This window comes from Dicentrarchus labrax, unplaced genomic scaffold (genome assembly GCF_905237075.1).
Source record: "Dicentrarchus labrax unplaced genomic scaffold, dlabrax2021, whole genome shotgun sequence".
In the NCBI taxonomy this organism is placed as follows: domain Eukaryota; kingdom Metazoa; phylum Chordata; class Actinopteri; family Moronidae; genus Dicentrarchus; species Dicentrarchus labrax.
Genome location: NW_026136702.1, coordinates 25,524,198 through 25,542,466, shown reverse-complemented (window position 1 = coordinate 25,542,466; position 18,269 = coordinate 25,524,198). Strand labels below are relative to the sequence as shown.

General features: G+C 40.0%; 1 protein-coding gene and 2 long non-coding RNA genes across 5 annotated transcripts in view; 1 reads left to right on the top strand and 2 right to left on the bottom strand.

The window, feature by feature from the left end:
* si:ch211-250c4.3 (uncharacterized protein LOC100535981 homolog) overlaps positions 1-13,063 on the bottom strand; it is a 42,665-nt gene extending 29,602 nt beyond the window's left edge. For 2 of the 3 annotated variants that reach the window (XM_051423916.1, XM_051423923.1), the window contains exon 1: positions 12,736-13,063. In XM_051423916.1, coding sequence (XP_051279876.1) covers positions 12,736-12,814 — 79 coding nt within the window. In that variant the 5' untranslated portion in view covers positions 12,815-13,063. Of the gene's footprint in view, positions 1-3,804; positions 3,879-12,735 lie in introns of all 3 variants that reach the window. The other variant, XM_051423926.1, reaches the window with a different exon arrangement.
* LOC127377137 (uncharacterized) overlaps positions 1-18,269 on the bottom strand; it is a 417,826-nt gene that overhangs the window by 391,744 nt on the left and 7,813 nt on the right. The gene's annotated exons all lie outside the window — the stretch shown is intronic.
* On the top strand, positions 2,622-15,752 carry LOC127377127 (uncharacterized). Its single transcript, XR_007887632.1, has 3 exons — positions 2,622-2,996; positions 9,850-10,029; positions 15,297-15,752. It is a non-coding gene; the product is annotated as an uncharacterized LOC127377127 (long non-coding RNA).

The window sequence follows — 18,269 nt, the reverse complement described above, 5'->3', positions numbered from 1 at the left end:
TTTACAACACCCACTCACCAGGAAGTAGGTGTATCAGTATCTAAGTCTACCATAAAGAGAAGACTTCATGAGAGCAAATACAGAGGGTTCACCACAAGGTGCAATCCATTAATCAGCCTCAAAAATAGAAAGGCCAGTTTAGACTTTGCCAAAAAGCATCTAAAGGAGCCAGCCCAGTTCTGGAACAGCGTTCTTTGGACAGATAAAACTAAGATCAACCTGTACAAGAATGATGGGAAGAAGAAAGTATGGAGAAGGCTTGGAACGGCTCATGATCCAAAGCACACCACATCTTCTGTAAAACATGGTGGAGGCAGTGTGATGGCATGGGCATGCATGGCTTCCAACGGCACTGGGTCACTAGTGTTTATTGATGATGTGACAGAAGACAGAAGCAGCCGGAGGAATTCTGAAGTGTACAGGGATATTCTTTCTGCTCAGAAGATTGGACGGCGCTTCACAGTACAGATGGACAATGATCAAAAACATACTGCGAAAGCAACCCAGGAGCTTTTTAAGGCAAAGAAGTAGAATATTCTGCAATGGCTGAGTCATTCCCCAGATCACAACCCAATCAAGCATGCATTTCACTTGCTTAAGACAGAACTTAAGGCAGGAAAAAACACAAACAAGCAACAACTGAAGACAGCTGCAGCAAAGGATCACAAAGGAGAAACCCCAGAGTTTGGTGATCATTGCCTGCAAAGGATTCTCAACAAAGTATTAAAAATTAACATTTTATTTATGCTAATGTTAATTTGTCCAATTATTTTTGAGCCCCTGAAATGAGGAGACTTAAATAAAAGATAAAAATGGTTGCAATTCCTAAACGTTTCATTGGATAATTTTGTTCAACCCCTTGAATTACCTGAAGGTCTGCACTTCAATTGCATCTCAGTTGTTTTATTTCAAATCCAATGTGGTGGCATGCAGAGCCCAAATCATGGAAATTGTGTCATTGCCCAAATATTTCTGGGCCTAACTGTAAATAGATTTAAATACAACACCATCACCAATGTAGCATATGAGCACAGTTAAATATTTGACTGTAAGTTACTAACTATAGGTACATTACTTGCACAGTTAGATACTGTATCATTTTTACAGTAAATCACTGTGAATGACAGCTGTATACTGTGACCTCACAGCAGTATGCTCCTGAAGAATTACTGTATTTAACTGTAACTTCACAGTTAACGTCCATCATATTACTGCCATGTAGCAGTATACTGCTGTAGAGTTACTTCATTTAATTGTAACTTCACAGTTAATGTCCATCATATTACTGTAATTTAGCAGTATGCTGCTGTAGAATTACAGCGTTAAAGAAGAACTACAACTGGTGTCTCTCAGGGTTTTACTGTACAATCAAAGGGAAGACTTTATTTAGACATCTTGTTTTAACAGGACTGTATACCTGTTAAAAGGGGATATGTGTCTCCAGCAGCAGCTCCTCATAATCTCATAATTAGCTGTATCAAGACAGTGTCCAGTCACTTGTGTAATCAGTGTGTGAAGAGAGCTGCTGTAGGCTGTGGTTCACACACAGCCTACAGATTGAGGATTTAAGAAGGTTACAGAGCAGCAGTGATAACCTGCAGAACAGTGGCTGTCATATACTGTAGGAAGTCATGGGGAGTAAATAAACAGCTGTACTCAGATATGTTTGGTATTTTCACAGTAATCTACACTACATGTAATTGGGCTCAACATCTTGAGGTCAACAAATTAACTTGAATGCTGTCTGCACCAATATCTTACTACTGAAATTCAATTTAATAGAAAATGCAGTCAGACATTCTTATTGATACAATTATGAAGGAAAAGGATATGATGCAAAAATGAATAATTGCATACAATAAAAAAATAGATTTCGGTTATAGAAAATGGCTATTTCTGTATTAATCATTCATTAATGTATTTATATGTTACTACATTTCTTTCTTTCTATTTTTTCTCTATTTCTACAATTATTCATGTATTTAGTTTTACATGTATTTATTTATGTATTTCTGCCTTTATTTATTTATTCCTACATTTAGTCTTTTATTTATCTCTTATTTAACTCTGTATTTCTACAATTATTCATGTATTTAATTCTAAAATTATTCATGTATTTATCTATAATTTATTTATTTATGTGTTTCTGCATTTTTACATTTATTTATTCATTTATTACCATGTCTGTATGTAAATATATTGGATCTGACAGAAAGAAAGAAATGTAGAAATACATCTAGAAATATATAAATGTAGAAATACACAAATAAGTACAGAAATATACATTTTAATTACCAAAATATATATATTTTTCATTTATTTCTGCATTTAATCCTTTATTTATGCATTTATTCAGGTATATATTTAGAATAATGTCATGTTTTATCCTCCATATAAAACGGATCCTTGTGCTTTCCATAATAATGATAATTATTTGATAATGATAATATTATTTATTATTAGTTTCCTTTATAAATATGTTGTATTTGCATCATTAAAACAAAGAGCTTCACTATCTTACTTTTGTTTCTGTCTTTAATATTAAATGTAATTAGAAATACAGATTTACATTTTTTTACTTCATAGTTTTACCCTTTTTCAGCTATGAGTAGTGTGTCTGCAGCGATTAGTCAAGTCATAGTTTATTTATATAGCCCAATATCACTAATTTGTCTCAAAGGGTTTCACAATCTGTAAGCCTGGATTCGGATGAGGAAAAACTCCCTGTGGGCTGGTGTTATTTTTGATGCATTGTAAAATAATAACTTGCTCTTAACACAACACTCCTGATTTATTACTTTTACACTCACATTTCTGTTTTGTGTCTCCGCTTTATACCCTGGGGCCCTCTGACTACAAGGGGGCCTTACCCACAGATCAGTCAAGAGGGAGGCCCCCATGGCTGGAGGCCCCCGAGCAGCAATCCATCCAGGCTTCCACCATGGAACACCAACAACAGAAAAACCAGCCATCAATAGATGGTCTGACTGTGAGGGGTGAGTCAGTGAAACCACTTGTTACACATGTTGCACCACAGACAACTGTCTGTCTTATAGCTCTTAGTATCAGCTGAACGTGCGCTAACAAGCAGGTGAACTATAAAATGACTCTGGCAGAATATTTACGGCTGCTTCATTCAGGTGTCGACATCTGTTGACCCACGCAGTATCTGACTGGAATCTCAATAATGCAACAAATTGTAACGTATCTTTTCAGGAGTAGAACTAAAGCATGTGTTGGAGCAAAATACCACGAGAATGTAGGTCAGCGGCTATCTCAGATATAATATGTATAGATGTTTTTGTTTCCGTCAAACCAGGACTTTATCTCTCAGTAGAAAAAACACCCAGTCTCTCTCTTTACTTAATTCCGATCTATTGTGAGAATATTGATTGCATTGTTCCGACCTTCTTTTCACGTTTTCATTCAGTATATGTCAAGAGTGAGTAAGAGGCAATAAATCTATCACTGCAGCAGACTCAGCCTGCACAGCTCAACCTGGCTCAACATTTATTGTAACTGCACTAAAATGATATACCAACTTTACTGCCATCAATAACATTGCTACTGGAAAGATCTGTAAAACCACAGGATACTTTCAGTGCCTACATTTCTTAATGGTCTAACACCAAATGGCTGCGTTCTATTTAGTGTAGCAGGGCCTTTCCAGTGAGCCAACATGCACAATAGCAGCACCCTGTTTTACCTGAATGGCATAGAATTTATTTGATTAGTATCAGTTGTAATAGCAGTGTTTACTCTACTATTTCACTCTAAAATGACTGCTGTGAAAAAACGCTATACCTGAAAATACTGGGCTGTATGAGCTGCAGCTCTGCAGAAGTCATCTGTGGTGTCTCTGTGTCCAAGTCATCTTCCTTCAATTAACAAGAAGAAGCCGATTTATTTTCACTGACACAACAGCCCAAGAATTTGTTTCCATAACCCAGGCATGTGAAAAAAATGTCAGTTGATAATGTGAGAGCTCTGAAATTAATTAAATGACTTATCAGTTCAGGCAGAGGCAGAATATGAACAGATTGTCTCTCTGGAAACCAAACATCAGACACTGTTTTTTACTCAACACAACTCTTTAGTTCTGTCAGTGCCTACCTATTCCTGTAAATTACCAGCAGACAATGAGAAGGAGAGCAGGTTGACTTTAATTACACGCTGAAGTCATCCGGCCAACTCAGCTGTGTAATCTGACTTCTTGTTATTGTGATACAATCCCTGTGCTTCCCTATAATCCTCTCCTCCCAACCGCCGTCAGCTGGACAGGTGTCAGCCTGATCCAGCTGTCCTCATCCCGCCCAAACAACACAAACATTCTGCACCATTCTGTAATCGTCTACGCAGGACTGACTCAGTCTATTTCAAGTTGACTGAAATCCACAACATATAATTACATATAGTCCACCTCCCCTTCCCCCCTGCCACACTCATCCTTAAGCCTCTTTTCTGTCTAAAAACGTCCTTCAGCCATTTCCCGTCCCACTCTCACATTCCAGGCGGTGCTCGTATTGTCCCTGTCAAACTGTCGGGACTAAAGGTGTTAGATCAGAGTAAGTGGGCTGGCCCGCTGCAGAACAAAGCTCTAAGCTGCCTGGAAGGCTGGAGGGAAAAGCCTGCATGCACAGGTTAACGGAGGCCAGTGGGAGTCGAAAAACACATCAATCGCGCTTGGTACACTTCTTTTATTCAGGCAGCAGACTCCCTCAGACAGTGAGTCACATATAAATACAGCACAGGTGTAAAAGACGTACACAGGGTGAGGAGGTTCACCTGCTTTTAGACAAAATACTTGAATGTGCCAGATGTGATGTTCGAGGCAGAGCTTTGATTCCCTGCCCAAAACAGATTGGACCCAACACAACACGCCGGGTTCGGGCCCAGAACTGCTGCCGTGGTTCGGGTTTGGATCAGGCTTGCACAGAATTTGTTTGGGTTCGGGTTGGGCTTGATATTAGGGCCAGATCAAAGCTCCACCAATTTTGGACATCAAAGTGTTTCCAAGTGTTGGAAAATACTACAGCACATGTGAAAAATATTGTAAAAAGTGTGTGTCCAGAGCTGCATTAAGTCTGATACATTTTTTTAAGTAATGTGAGAATATTTTTTCTGTTAGGAAGATAAAAAGGCTTAAATGGTTATATAAATTGGGGATAGTTTGCTTGATCCACAGTGAGGAGAAGGTTTTGAGAGATAATCTTAAAATAATATCTTTAGGAACATCACAGACGCTTTATCCATGATGTTTTACAGTCTGTTGTCAGTACCAATTCAGCATTAATTTAATATCACAGGTCTGCTTCTTTACCATGACAACATAGCTTTTTTTAAACTGATTTTTCCAGCTAAGTTTTGCTCATCTCAAGATGTTAAGGAAAGTGACAGTGGCTTGAATTCAGTAGGAAGTTCTCAATCCCAGAAAAAAATCATCTTAAACTGAGAGACAAAATCTGGTTAAGGACAGTTCACCCCAAAATCTAAACTATATCTTCTTCCTCTTACCTGTAGAGCTATTTATCCTATTAGATGGTTTTGGAGATATCAGCCTTCTCTCCAATATAATGAAACCAGATGGCACTGGGCTTGTGGAGCTCAAAGCACCAAATATATGCATTTGGAAAAAAAAAAAAAAAACTCAACAGCAGTGTTTCTTTCCAGAAACCATGACCCGGTTACTCAAGATAATCCACAGACCTTGTTGTGAGCAGTTTCCTGTGGGAACTATTTTCTTTCTACGTATCACCCAACAGAAGGAAGTGTGCATCTACTCATGCACAAGAGGCTCATGACAGCGCAGGATGTAAACATTAATGGGTTCACCTAACACTGCTGAGATAGCTAACGTTCAGGTACAGTTGGAAAAGAAAATAGTTCCTGAAGAGAAGCCAGCTATCTCCAAAACTCAGCAACTCACACCAAATCTAGATGGATAAATAGCTCTGAAGGTAAAATATGTGTTTTTGATTTTTTGGGTGAACTGTCCCTTAAAGAACGTTTGCAGTGAAAGATTTCCAGCAATATGTTGAAAAGCGAGTGAATGGGAGTATCCATAAATGTATGTGTGTGTGTGTGTGTGTGTGTGTGTGTGTGTGTGTGTGTGTGTGTGTGTGTGTTGTGTTGTGTGCACCTTGCCCATAGATCATGCTCCATGGCCCCCACCCTCTATGTCATGGCTGGTTTCCCAAGACAAATATGATTTATAGTGGAACAGAAACAGCATGCAAAGGGAGCTCAACATCACAAGTAGAAGAAAAACAGATTCTGATAATCAGCCTATGGCCACATTCATATGCAGATATGATCATTCTCCTGAAATCATTTTCCAGCTGCTCACTGGCTCTCATGACCCTAAAAAACGGGGTGTATTCCTCAAGACCTTAGTGCATTTATAGATATCTGCTTCACCCTCGTTTTTCAACTTCAGTTTTCCGAGATTTTGGGAGGCTTTTTGAGGGACCACATGAAGGCACATGCAAGCCCTCGGGCTAAACAGTTGGGGTCTCAGATCCAGAGCTCAGGAGGTCATAAACAGGCTGCGACAAGCCATTTCTTTTTACAGCACAGGTAGGCTCAGCTCCCTCTTAACACGGTTGGTCAACACTGACCTGCTGGGGCTGCAGCAAAGAGGTTTAAGTGGAGGAGTCAAGTGTGTTTTGGGTGGTCAAAATTTCAGTTATTTAAAGTTCCCTCCAGACATGTTTTAAAGTATGTAAAAATACAAACTTTATTGTATCACATGGTTTTCCAACATAAAAAGTGAAAAATACTCTGACAAGAGGCTAGAAGCACATCTACTCTTTCTCCCTCTTTGGGAAATTCTGGCTCTAGTTTGACTGGTGAAAGAGCAGTGCACATTAGGATGGCTAGCCTTAGAGGAAACATTGGCGACATGTAGCCTCAGATGAGTTTGGTACTTGAATCTTAAGGGAAATGTACATCTGTTGGTTCCCTGTTGGTGGAAAGGCCTTTCTGTGTTGCCTGTGTGGACAAGGAGTATGACAGCAGCTGGTTAGCCCAGTTAGCTCTGACTACCAGTAGCATTATTCCTACTACACTACCACACTACACAACAGTCAGTCTGTCACTGGCCAGTGTTAGAGCCAGCATTTTTTAAATTAGCTGGGAGGGAGGGAGTTAGCAGACTTCGGGGCCACAGTTACACCTTAAATGTCATTTTTTTACTGAAGAATAGATACATTCCAACAACTCATATAAATAGACCCTTTTCATGGAAGATACTGTGACATTTCACAGTAGGCATAGCACAGGTGTACATAATAAAATCATTTATTTTCACTCAAGTTGAAACCATTTCATTTCAGTAAAGGGAGCTAGAACAGGTGACATAAAGAAGACGTGATATGGTAGAACATCCCGCTCTACACCCAGTAGAAGCGGCACACCACTGGACTCATCTCTCAACACGTGGCCTGGCTCTGTTTTCCACCTCTTAATTGACCGTGGCGTCATCAACCCTAAGGATGATACCCAGACTCCCCCTCTTTATCAAAGTTAACGGGGGCCCCCAACTCCACTCTGTCTTATCAGGAACCATTAAGATAAGCCAAGAATGTGCAGGAGCACTGTAACTCAAGCCAAAACTCCTTCGGGACAATTTCCTCAGTTTAGAGTTTGACTTCCCATCCCTCCAAAATACAGGATGCAGGGATGTCAGCAGCCAATTTCCACATAGTTTCTTCTATTAGATATTGAGCCAGGCATCAATATACCCAGAACATCTCCAAGGTGCAGTCATATCGAGTATGTTTGGGCCAGTTTTGGTCAGGTGAGAAAAACCTATTCAAAAGTCCATGTGTACAGGAAACAGATGTGAACATTTTACATTTTACTCGCTTAGGCGTGGTACCGGCTTGTTTTGAAAGATACGTTCATACATTTCCACCTACTTCAGTCTGGCTCTGAATCACATTCGCATTGTCCACATTTGCCGTCTAAAATGTAAGCTGATTTTGGAACCTGGGCTTGCTGAACCAAAGCAAACTAAATGTAAATTAAACTTCCCAAAAAAAATTTCAAAAATACACCTTTCGAAATAACTCAGGCCAAAGTTGTACAAAGTAGATATTACTACACTGTTGCGATGCTACCTTCCTTTGCTAAGATACTGACATGGAAGTATCCACAGTAAAACATATCTGAGCAAATCTCTCAACCCACCATCTGTTGGTGAAACCTGCTCTTCTTTGTGTCAGTCTGAATAATGTTTGACAACCCCTCTCTACACTGTATCTTGTCTATTACAGCGCTCTATATAACTCATTGTTGCATATTTCAGGTATTAGTCACCAAATGATGATCAGAGAGGGCAGGTCCATTTATCTCAGACTGCAACCAACTGAATATAATTTGCCTTCCAAGCATGTAGGTAAAACAGTGGCCATGAAACTACCAAAATGCGAAAGGTCCTATCTACAGCCAGTGTTTGGTTTGTCCATTTGGGCTTCTGTAGAAACATGGCAGACTCCGTAGGAGAGAACCCACTCCCTCTGTAGATAAAAAGAAGTCATGCCGTTGCTGTGCATCTGTCTGTCTGTCTCTCTCTCTCTCTCTCTCTCTCTCTCTCTCTCTCTCTCTCTCATCCCAACTGGTCGAGACAGACGACCACCCACCTAGAGCCGAAGGATCTGTCCTAGGTTTCTGCCTTTTAACAGGCAGTTTTTCCTTGCCCTTGTCGCCAAGGTCTTGCTCATGGTGGTACTGTTGGGTCTCTGTAAATAATGTTATAAAGAGTTCGGTCTAGACCTGCTCTATTTGGAAAATGTCCTGGGATAACTTCTGTTATGAATTGGCGCTATACAAATAAAATTGAATTGAATTGAACTAAAGGCCTTTACACACTGTGGGACTTTTTTGGGTGATTAATTCACACATCAATATATTTTTTTCCGCTATTGTTTTTGGCATGAGTACTATTACACAGAATGTGAATATTATGCAGCGAGAAAGTGACGTAATTTCTTTCTGGAACGATTTTTCTGAACCAGTCACATTGAGGGGAACAGAAATCATATTACAACTCATGGGCAACCTGTTGATTGTTTATGTTTCTCATCACTCTGTATTATATTATAGAACACAAAAAAAGATAAAGACAATGTGACAAAAGTGGGATGACAGTTGCTCCCTCTGCACAGACTGCTATGTGGGATTTACCAACGGGGAACTGAAGCAGTTATATCATCTGTGCTCTCTTCAAAACCCAGAAAAACATTTTACCTCACAGGAACACAGGAGTTGATGCTCTATTCCTGCCTCCATTAGTTTGTCTTGTGTGACTTTGGTGTGTTGTTTTTGGGAAAGGCAGCAGAGATGAACTCGATGAATGCAACCTCTCTATCCACAAGCGGTTTGGTGCTGCAGTGTGACCCCTGAGAATCCCAGGAGCTCTGCAAGTTGCCGCTGTTTTTCTGCCAGTCCCTGTCCTGCTTGTGGTTGTTTTTTTTTAATGAGTCACAAATTCGCATCACTGCCGGTATGAAAAGCTTCAATGTGACAAATTTGCAGACGAGATCGCATTTGGGTTTATTTGTCACATCCCCTGTGTGGAAAGGCCTTAAAGCTGCAGTAGGTAACTTTTACTAAAATCACTTTTTGTCGTATTTGCTGAAACGTTCATTATATCCTAACAGTAGAACATGAGACAGATAATCTGTGAAAAAATCTCTGGCTTCTCATAGTGCTCCACATTCGCAAGAATCCACCGGGCCTGAAGTGAAAGTTTCAGTAAAATTACCTACTGCAGCTTTAAATTAACAAATCTTATTTTCAGGTGTTTATGCACTAATGAAAACATACTTTTCTGGTTGCTTTCCACAGCTTTCTGCCCTCTTAGATTTCAGCCTGTGATGCTATGTTACAGTATGAAGAAAGGCAGTGTTATTTCATACTGCTGCAGCTTCCCAGACAATCTCCTGAACCTAAACAGCGATGAAACGATAACATGGACACACACGAAAGTGGCAATTAAAAGCTGCTCCCCGCAGCACCGTACACAATGTAAGTGTTATCTTTACAATGGCTCTCTTCTTCCTACTCTGAGTTACATGGCAAACAACGTGACTGCTGTCAAGCAGAGCATAGGGGCTCCCTCACTGCGGCAACAATGAGCAGACTTATCATCCCTCCCACAACAAAACGGCTAGGAGGATTTGCTGCTTGGCGGGTGTGGATACTGTACATAAGCTGACGGTGATATCTGAGCAAGGCTCGGACATGGAATGCAAAGCAACCTGATGCCAGGATTAGAAAGGGAACAAGGGATGAGAATGAGAGCCCTCAGCGTACTGCTGCACTTTTAGATTGCTTTTGGTTTGTCTGGGAGCGTCATATCAAGAGAAATTTCACAAACTCCACACAGATCGACACTGCTCAACTATATAATACTGAATATGATCTCATGACTCATCAATATATTTATTTGATAATATGACTGTGTGTGAATAAACCAGAGAGAATAATCAACTCTGCTGTGCCCCTTAGCTCTTTGGAACCTCTTCTAGCACATTGTTTTTGTTACGGTCCACATGGTACATAAAAAAATATAAATGCTGCTTTAAAGCTGCAATATTTATCAATCAATCCTGATCCAGTATCCAGTAAGTGTGATTGCAGTGCACATACACTGAGAATGGACTTTTCTCAGTCATCCCTAACTTCAAAAGCTTTTAGCATCTTTTAGCTAATTGTTTTGGTTTTCGAGCTGACAAATTTAGCATTTGGTTCAGTCTTACTGCTCTCACTAATCTAATTTCTTGGCAGGCAGCTGATTTACTTGAAAAAGATCTTACCAACCCACTGTACACAGAGGAAATTGGCAACTAGCTGGTGAACCTAGTGGAGCGTTTAGCAGCAGAGACAGAGTTGGTGGAGACCAAACCAGAGCTTAAAGGAGAGTAAATACTGAACCTTCAATAGGTGGACATAAACACAACTTGAATAAATGTTACTCTGTGTCTGCTGGATGTGTAAATAGCTGTTACTACTATGTATGATGAAATTGTGTGAGAAAGTGAAAATTGCACAAAAAAAATATTTGTTTGTATAATTCATTAAATATCCAGTGAGAAAAAAGTTTAGAGGGTTGCATGTCGCACATTTCTGCATCTTCACAACTAGAAAACTTGTGGGAAACTACAATGATTGGCCAAATTTGTTTCCGATTTGTGGAAAAGTTACAGTGACTGGACAAAATTACAAGGTTATTGTTGGGATTACAACTTCCTGTGGGCATAATGCAGCTTTAAAGTTGCAGTAAACAGTATTTTTATTGAAAATTTCTTGTACTGAAGAACACGCAAAGAATTATCACCGACTTCAAAAGCGATTTAGCCTATTTTAGCTAATTATTTTGGTTTTACAGCCAGCTAATTTACTGTTTGTTTCAGTGTCAGCACACTCATCAAGCTGGTTTCCAGAAGCAGCTAGCATCTGTTTTTATTGAAAAAGCTCAGATAAAGCCACTGTACACTACCTTCCCTGCACCAAACAGCAGACAGTTAGCAACTTGAACATACAGGAGCATTTAGCATCTAAAGAGTCAAAAAAGAGAGAAAATCTTTGACTTTCATTTGTCAGGTGTACGCATACATCAGTTGCTCCATATCCCCTTATTTGCTAACATGTTAACCCTAACAACTTTCAGTTTTCAGCTTATTCTGCTGTCTTCAAGGGTTCAAAACTATTAATGCTATTTATGCTACTATTAAAATCTAATAATGTGTTCATGTAGCCCTAAGAATGAATCAAAACAATTTACATATCAGCAGGGTCGGAGCCAGATGTTGTAAACATTCAGGGCTGAGCCCGAGCCTAGGGGCTGGACTGTCCCTGGTCCATGTATGGCAGTTATACGCACTGTTTTTCAAGCCAAATGACACAGTTTTTTCTTTAAAAATAACTTAATAATAAAGGATTTGGGGTTTTAAGAGTAAACATTTGGGGATGGAACCCCAGAAGCCACCCCTGCTCTGCACATGCATATTAGAACAAGATATTATTAAATTTTACAGTTTTACATTGTGTAATAGTAGCGTTACATAAATGGATACTTTTATAGAAATGCTGTAACTCCTACAGATATAAAGAGTAGTACAGTGGCAATAAGTGAAGAGCCTTTAATTGCAAGCAGCTATCATATACTGTTCTCCTGTTACAGTAGACACAGAGGAGGTAATACACAAGTTTTCTGTGTTTGTTGGGGCAACCACAAACCAGACACAGTATTTACAGCTCTCAGTTTTTATTAAAACCACTCATTTAAATGAAAGTTCTATGATTTACAGCCAGAGAAGATGAAAAATCTGAAAAACCTGAAAAAAAAGTTAACCGGCTGTGTGGGAATCCAATTAAACTCTTATTAAACAGACTGAGTCATATGATTGTGCTGTTGATCTCATTTAACTAACAACAGATTTGCTTCCCATCAGAATGGCCCTGTAGTGTAAATTCTGAGGCTTTTTCACACTTCTCGTCACCTACAGAACAAAGCACAGCACAGTGGCCCTCAGAATGTTAATCATTCTTTATCAAATTAATGACTGTTAGCAGATGGAGGTAGCATTGGTTTGTGATTAGAGAATTTGTCAGCCAAGGAGAAATCAGAGACGTGAAATAAAACACACCCTTAGACTGGAATGACATGCTGTTGTGGAAGGATAAAGCACTGCTCCTGACGTGGAGAGACATAGAGGAAGATTACTGTACCTTTCCTCCAAGGAGCCAGGATGGAGAATGACTTCTGCCAGCGGATTACTAGTCTGGCCTTTTTCCTCTTCACACTCATGTTGCTGTAACAATCCCTGAGCTTGAGGAAAAGTCAAATGTTGTGGGGTTGAAAAAGAAGAAAAACTTCCTTAGAGATTCCTTTAAAGAAATTAATTCTGCCTCGACGTTCAGTTGCGGGGAAGGTGTCTGTAGTTGGAGGCATGGAGGGTGTCCTCGAGCAGGGTCATCATACCTGTGTTTCCTCGCCAGCTGGACTGCCTGAGCACTTGTGTGTGAGTTTGTGAAAGCGTGTGTAAATGTATCCAATTCCTCCAGCTGAGAAGAGTAAAAGGGGGCCGGGCTCCACTGGTAGAGTCATGAGAGGAGGAGGAGGATGAGGAGGAGGGGGAGTGGCAGCCAAGCACAGGGAGAGAGGTGGAGGAGTAGAAGGAAGAGGAGGAGGAGGGAAAAGTCTAAGGAGAGGAATTACACTCAGCCTGAGGGCAAACAGGGATTTACAAGAGGTGGAGGAAGAGTGAGAATGGTTAAAAAAGGGAAGAGGCTGAAAGTTCCCATTCACATCAATTACAGCTTCTGACAGTTAGAGTGAAGTTCACCTAAAGCTACCCATTGTACAGAACACATGTTCTTATGTCAATCATATACAGTGACAGTATACAAGCAACATAATTCACAATTTTATTGTTACTGTTAAATATTTCAACCACAACAGAACAGTAAATGAAAACAGTGTGCTACCATTAAAGTCCTCTCTTTAAAACAGTTACTCCTGTCAGAATTAGTAGATCTATACAGAACAGATTACATATTTAGACTGTTTTTCTGCTACCGATCTTCTTCAGTTAACTTCAATAATTTCTACATCGAAGCCATCAACCTGTCTGTTAGGCCCGATCCCAACTAGGCTGCTTAAAGAACTCGTACCCTTAATTGGCACTTCTTTAGTGGATATGATTAATCTTTCTTTATTATCAGGATATGTATCACAGTCCTTTAAAGTAGCTGTAATTAAACCCCTTCTTAAAAAGCCCACTCTTGACCCAGGGGTTTTAGCCAACTATAGACCAATCTCTAACCTCCCCTTCCTCTCTAAGATTCTGGAGAAAGTAGTCGCCAGAGAGTTGTGTGACTTTTTACATAACAATAGTTTATTTGAGGATTTTCAGTCAGGATTTAGAGTTCATCACAGCACAGAGACAGCTCTGGTTAAAGTTAATAATGACCTTTTGATTGCTTCTGACAATGGACTTTGTCTCTGTACATTGACCATAATATTCTTTTACAGAGACTTGAGCATCAAATTGGCATTAAAGGAACCATACTAAGCTGGTTTAAGTCATATTTATCAGATAGTTCTCAGTTTGTACATTAACGATGAATCTTCAATAAATACTACCGTTAGTCATGGAGTTCCACAAGGTTCTTTACTTGGACCAATACTATTTACTTTATATATGCTCCCTTTAGGCAAAATTATTAGGAATCACTCCATTAACTTCCACTGTTATGCAGATGATACGCAGTTATATCTATCAATCAAGCCCGATGAAATTAATCAATTATGTAAATTACCAACATGTCTTAAGGACATAAAATCCTGGATGAGCTGCAATTTTCTGATGTTAAACTTAAAAAAACTAAATTCTTGTACTTGGCCCCAAAAATCTTAGAGACTCACTGTCTAAAGATATAGTTACTCTAGATGGCATTACCTTGGCCTCTAGCACCACTGTCAGGAATCTTGGAGTTATCTTTGATCAGGATTTGTCATTTAAGTCCCACATGAAGCAGACCTCTAGGACTGCCTTCTTTCATTTACGTAATATTACAAAAATTAGACACATCCTATCACAGACGGATGCAGAAAAACTAATCCATGCATTTGTTACTTCTAGGCTGGATTACTGCAATTCTTTATTATTAGGCTGCCCCAATAAGTCCATTAAAACGCTCCAATTAATTCAAAACGCTGCAGCACGAGTACTGACAGGAACTAGACAAAGAGATCACATCTCTCCTGTACTAGCTTCTCTGCACTGGCTCCCTGCAGAATTTAGAATAGAATTTAAAATTCTCCTCCTCACCTATAAAGCTCTTCATGGTCAGGCCCCTTCATATCTTAAAGAGCTCATAGTACCCTATTACCCCACTAGAACACTACGTTCTCTGAATGCTGGGCTACTTGTGGTTCTTATAGTCTCAAAAAGTAGAACAGGAGCCAGAGCTTTCAGTTACCAAGCTCCTCTCCTGTGGAACCAGCTTCCAGTTGAGGTTCGGGAGGCAGACACCCTCTCCACATTCAAGAGTCGGCTTAAGACAGTCCTCTTTGATAAAGCTTATAGTTAGGGCTGGATCAGGTGAGTCCTGAACCATCCCTTAGTTATGCTGCTATAGGCCTAGACTATCGGGGGATTTCCCATGATGCACTGTGCTCCTCTCTTCCTCTCTCTTTCTCTCTTTCTGCACTCATTCATGTCCCATTAATGCATGTTACTAACTTAACTTCTTCCCCGGTGTTCTTGTGCTTTCTCGTCTCGCAGGTTCTCATGGATCCTGGTGGAGCCTCCTGCCATGGTCCTGCTTGACTACACTTGCCAATATCACTGATATTAGTGTTTTTATTATTATAAAGTATTATTATAGATACGGTTACTGTTGTTGCTGTTGTCACTGCTCATTGTCCCCCATCGTTGCTGTTGTCATGTTCATCATCATCAGTCACTACTATTAGTGAAGTTGTTGCTACTGTTGTTGCTGTGCACGTCTGTCTGTCTGTCTATCTGTCTGTCTCTCTCTCTCTCTCTCTCTCTCTCTTTCACCCCAGCTGGTCGAGACAGACGACCACCCACCTAGAGCCGAAGGATCTGTCCTAGGTTTCTGCCTTTTAACAGGCAGTTTTTCCTTGCCCTTGTCGCCAAGTGCTTGCTCATGGTGGTACTGTTGGGTCTCTGTAAATAATGTTATAAAGAGTTCGGCCTAGCCCTGCTCTATTTGAAAAGTGTCCCGAGATAACTTCTGTTATGAATTGGCTCTATACAAATAAAATTGAATTGAATTGAATTAGTTATAAACAAACAATATGTATTCAATATAATAATCATAATCATAATTTTCTTTAGAACCTTAATTTATTAAATATAAAATGAAGAAAATAATAAAATATAACACGGGCTATAATAATTAGAACATTCAAGGAGTTAACATTTGTTCCCTTTGCCTTAAAAATTAGAAAGTGAGCAGTGGAGGTTAATATGTTACTCAGGAAATTTACCATGAAGATGAATCACAAATCCACAATGATAGAATATGTATTATCCAATCCAAACCAATCCAACTTTATTTGTTAAGCACTTAAAACAACCAAAGTGCTGCACAGGAGAATAAATAAGACATCATAAATAAAAGACATAACAGCTCACATGAGGTGCAAAAATTACATATAAAATACAACAATAAAATGAAGAGCAATCGAAATAAGAAATTATATCAAGAAAATAAAGTTGACATCTTACTAGGTGTCAAAGGCCACAGAGAAGAGATGGGTTTTAAGACGGGTTTTAAAAACAGACAGAGAAGAGGCCTGTTTAACGTGCAGAGGCAGATCATTCCATAATTTAGGAGCAGACACAGCAAAGGCACAGTCCCCTCTGAGCTTCCACTTAGTTTTAGGCACACTCAGGAGCAGCTGATCACATGACCTGAGAGAGTGGACGGGTATATAGGGTTTAGAAGCTCAGAGAGGTAGGGCGGGGCAAGACAATTCAGGGATTTAAAAGCAAATAAAATAATTTTAAAATGGATCCTAAATTGAACAGGCAGCCAGTGGAGTGAGGCTAAAATGGGGGAAATGTATGTTTACGTGTGCCAGTTAAAAGACGTGCAGCAGCATTCTGTACCATCTGGAGACGTGCGATGGAGGACCCACTAACCCCTACACACAGTGCATTACAGTAATCCAGCTGAGTGGTAACAAAGGCGTCGATTAACGTCTCAAAGGGCTGCCTTGATAGAATTGGCTTTATTTTGGCCAGCTGCCTCAAATGGAAAAAAGCTTGATTTGACAACAGCCTTGATCTGACTGTCAAACTTAAGCTCAGGGTCCACTTTAACCCCTAGGTTTGTGATGCTAGGTTTAATATACTGGGCCGAGGAACCCAGATCTACAGGGGTGTCCCAGTGGTGCCACCAAAAACCATCACTTCCATCTTTTTATCATTGAAATTGAAAAAGTTCAGAGCCATCCAGGCCTTTATGTCATCGAGACACTTAAGTAGCAGTCTGACAGAGTAATAATTTTTCTTTTTAAGAGGCACATAAATCTGACTGTCGTCTGCATAACGGTGGAATGAAAAGCTGTGCCTAAGTATGGAACCAAGTGGGAGCAAATAGAGAGAGAAAAGGAGAGGGGCAAGAACTGAGCCCTGTGGGACCACTGCTTCAAACGTGAGATCAATATTTCATGATCCACTGTGTCAAATGCAGCAGTTAAATCTAAAAGCACAAGGATAACACAGTCACCGAGTCAGTAGCTAAAAAGATATCATTAAAAACTCTTAAGAGAGCTGATTCGGTGCTGTGCAGGGTTTTAAAACCGGATTGGAAAACCTCTAGGATATTATGTTCTTCCAGAAAGGCCATTAATTGACTGTGCACAACTTCTCCAGGATTTTTGAAAGGAAAGGCAGTTTGGAGATAGGCCTGAAATTAACAAGAACTGCAGGATCTAGAGCAGGTTTTTTAATCAGAGGTTGTACTACTGCATGTTTAAAATTTTCAGGGATAAATAAGCGGTCAGACTGCTATTTATGACTGTAATAACAGATGGTCCTACAGTGGGGAAAACCTCCTAAATAGTCGAGGGGTGACAGCATCATTTGGAGAACCTGAGGGCCTCCTGTAAAAAGGAAAAAGTCACAGGCTCAAAATGGTCAAAGACAGCAGAGCAGGGGACAGAGATTGAGGGGTCATAAGCTGAAGGTGAGATTTGAGCCCTAATTGAAGTGACCTTATCAATAAAAAAGTGAAGGAAGTTTTCACACACAGCAGGGGACGCCTCCATACAGGCAGTCTGCGGGGCATTCAGAAGTAAGTCAATAGTGTTAAACAAAACACGAGGCTTTTGACAGTTTGACAGGATAACATCCGAGAAATGTTTTCTTTTAGCATCTTTCACAGTTTTCTGATAATGACGCCAGCAGGCCCTTAACATCTGAAAAGACACCTGCAGTTTGTCCTTCTTCCACTTGCGCGCAGCTCTACGGCACTCACGTCTGACCGCATGAGTCGTGTCATTTAGCCAGGGCTCAGATTTAGTTTTAGGCTGCCTGGATTTTAATGGAGCCACAGTGTCTAAAACAGTTTGGCAGGTGGAGTGAAACCATGAGCTAAGCACCTCTGTATTGCACACAGACTCAGGTAAGATGGAGTTCTGATTGAAAGCAACGGAGAACTGAACAGCAGTGGAAGGGTTAATAATGCGACAGCGTCGAGCAGCAGCGCAAGGTTTAACTGTA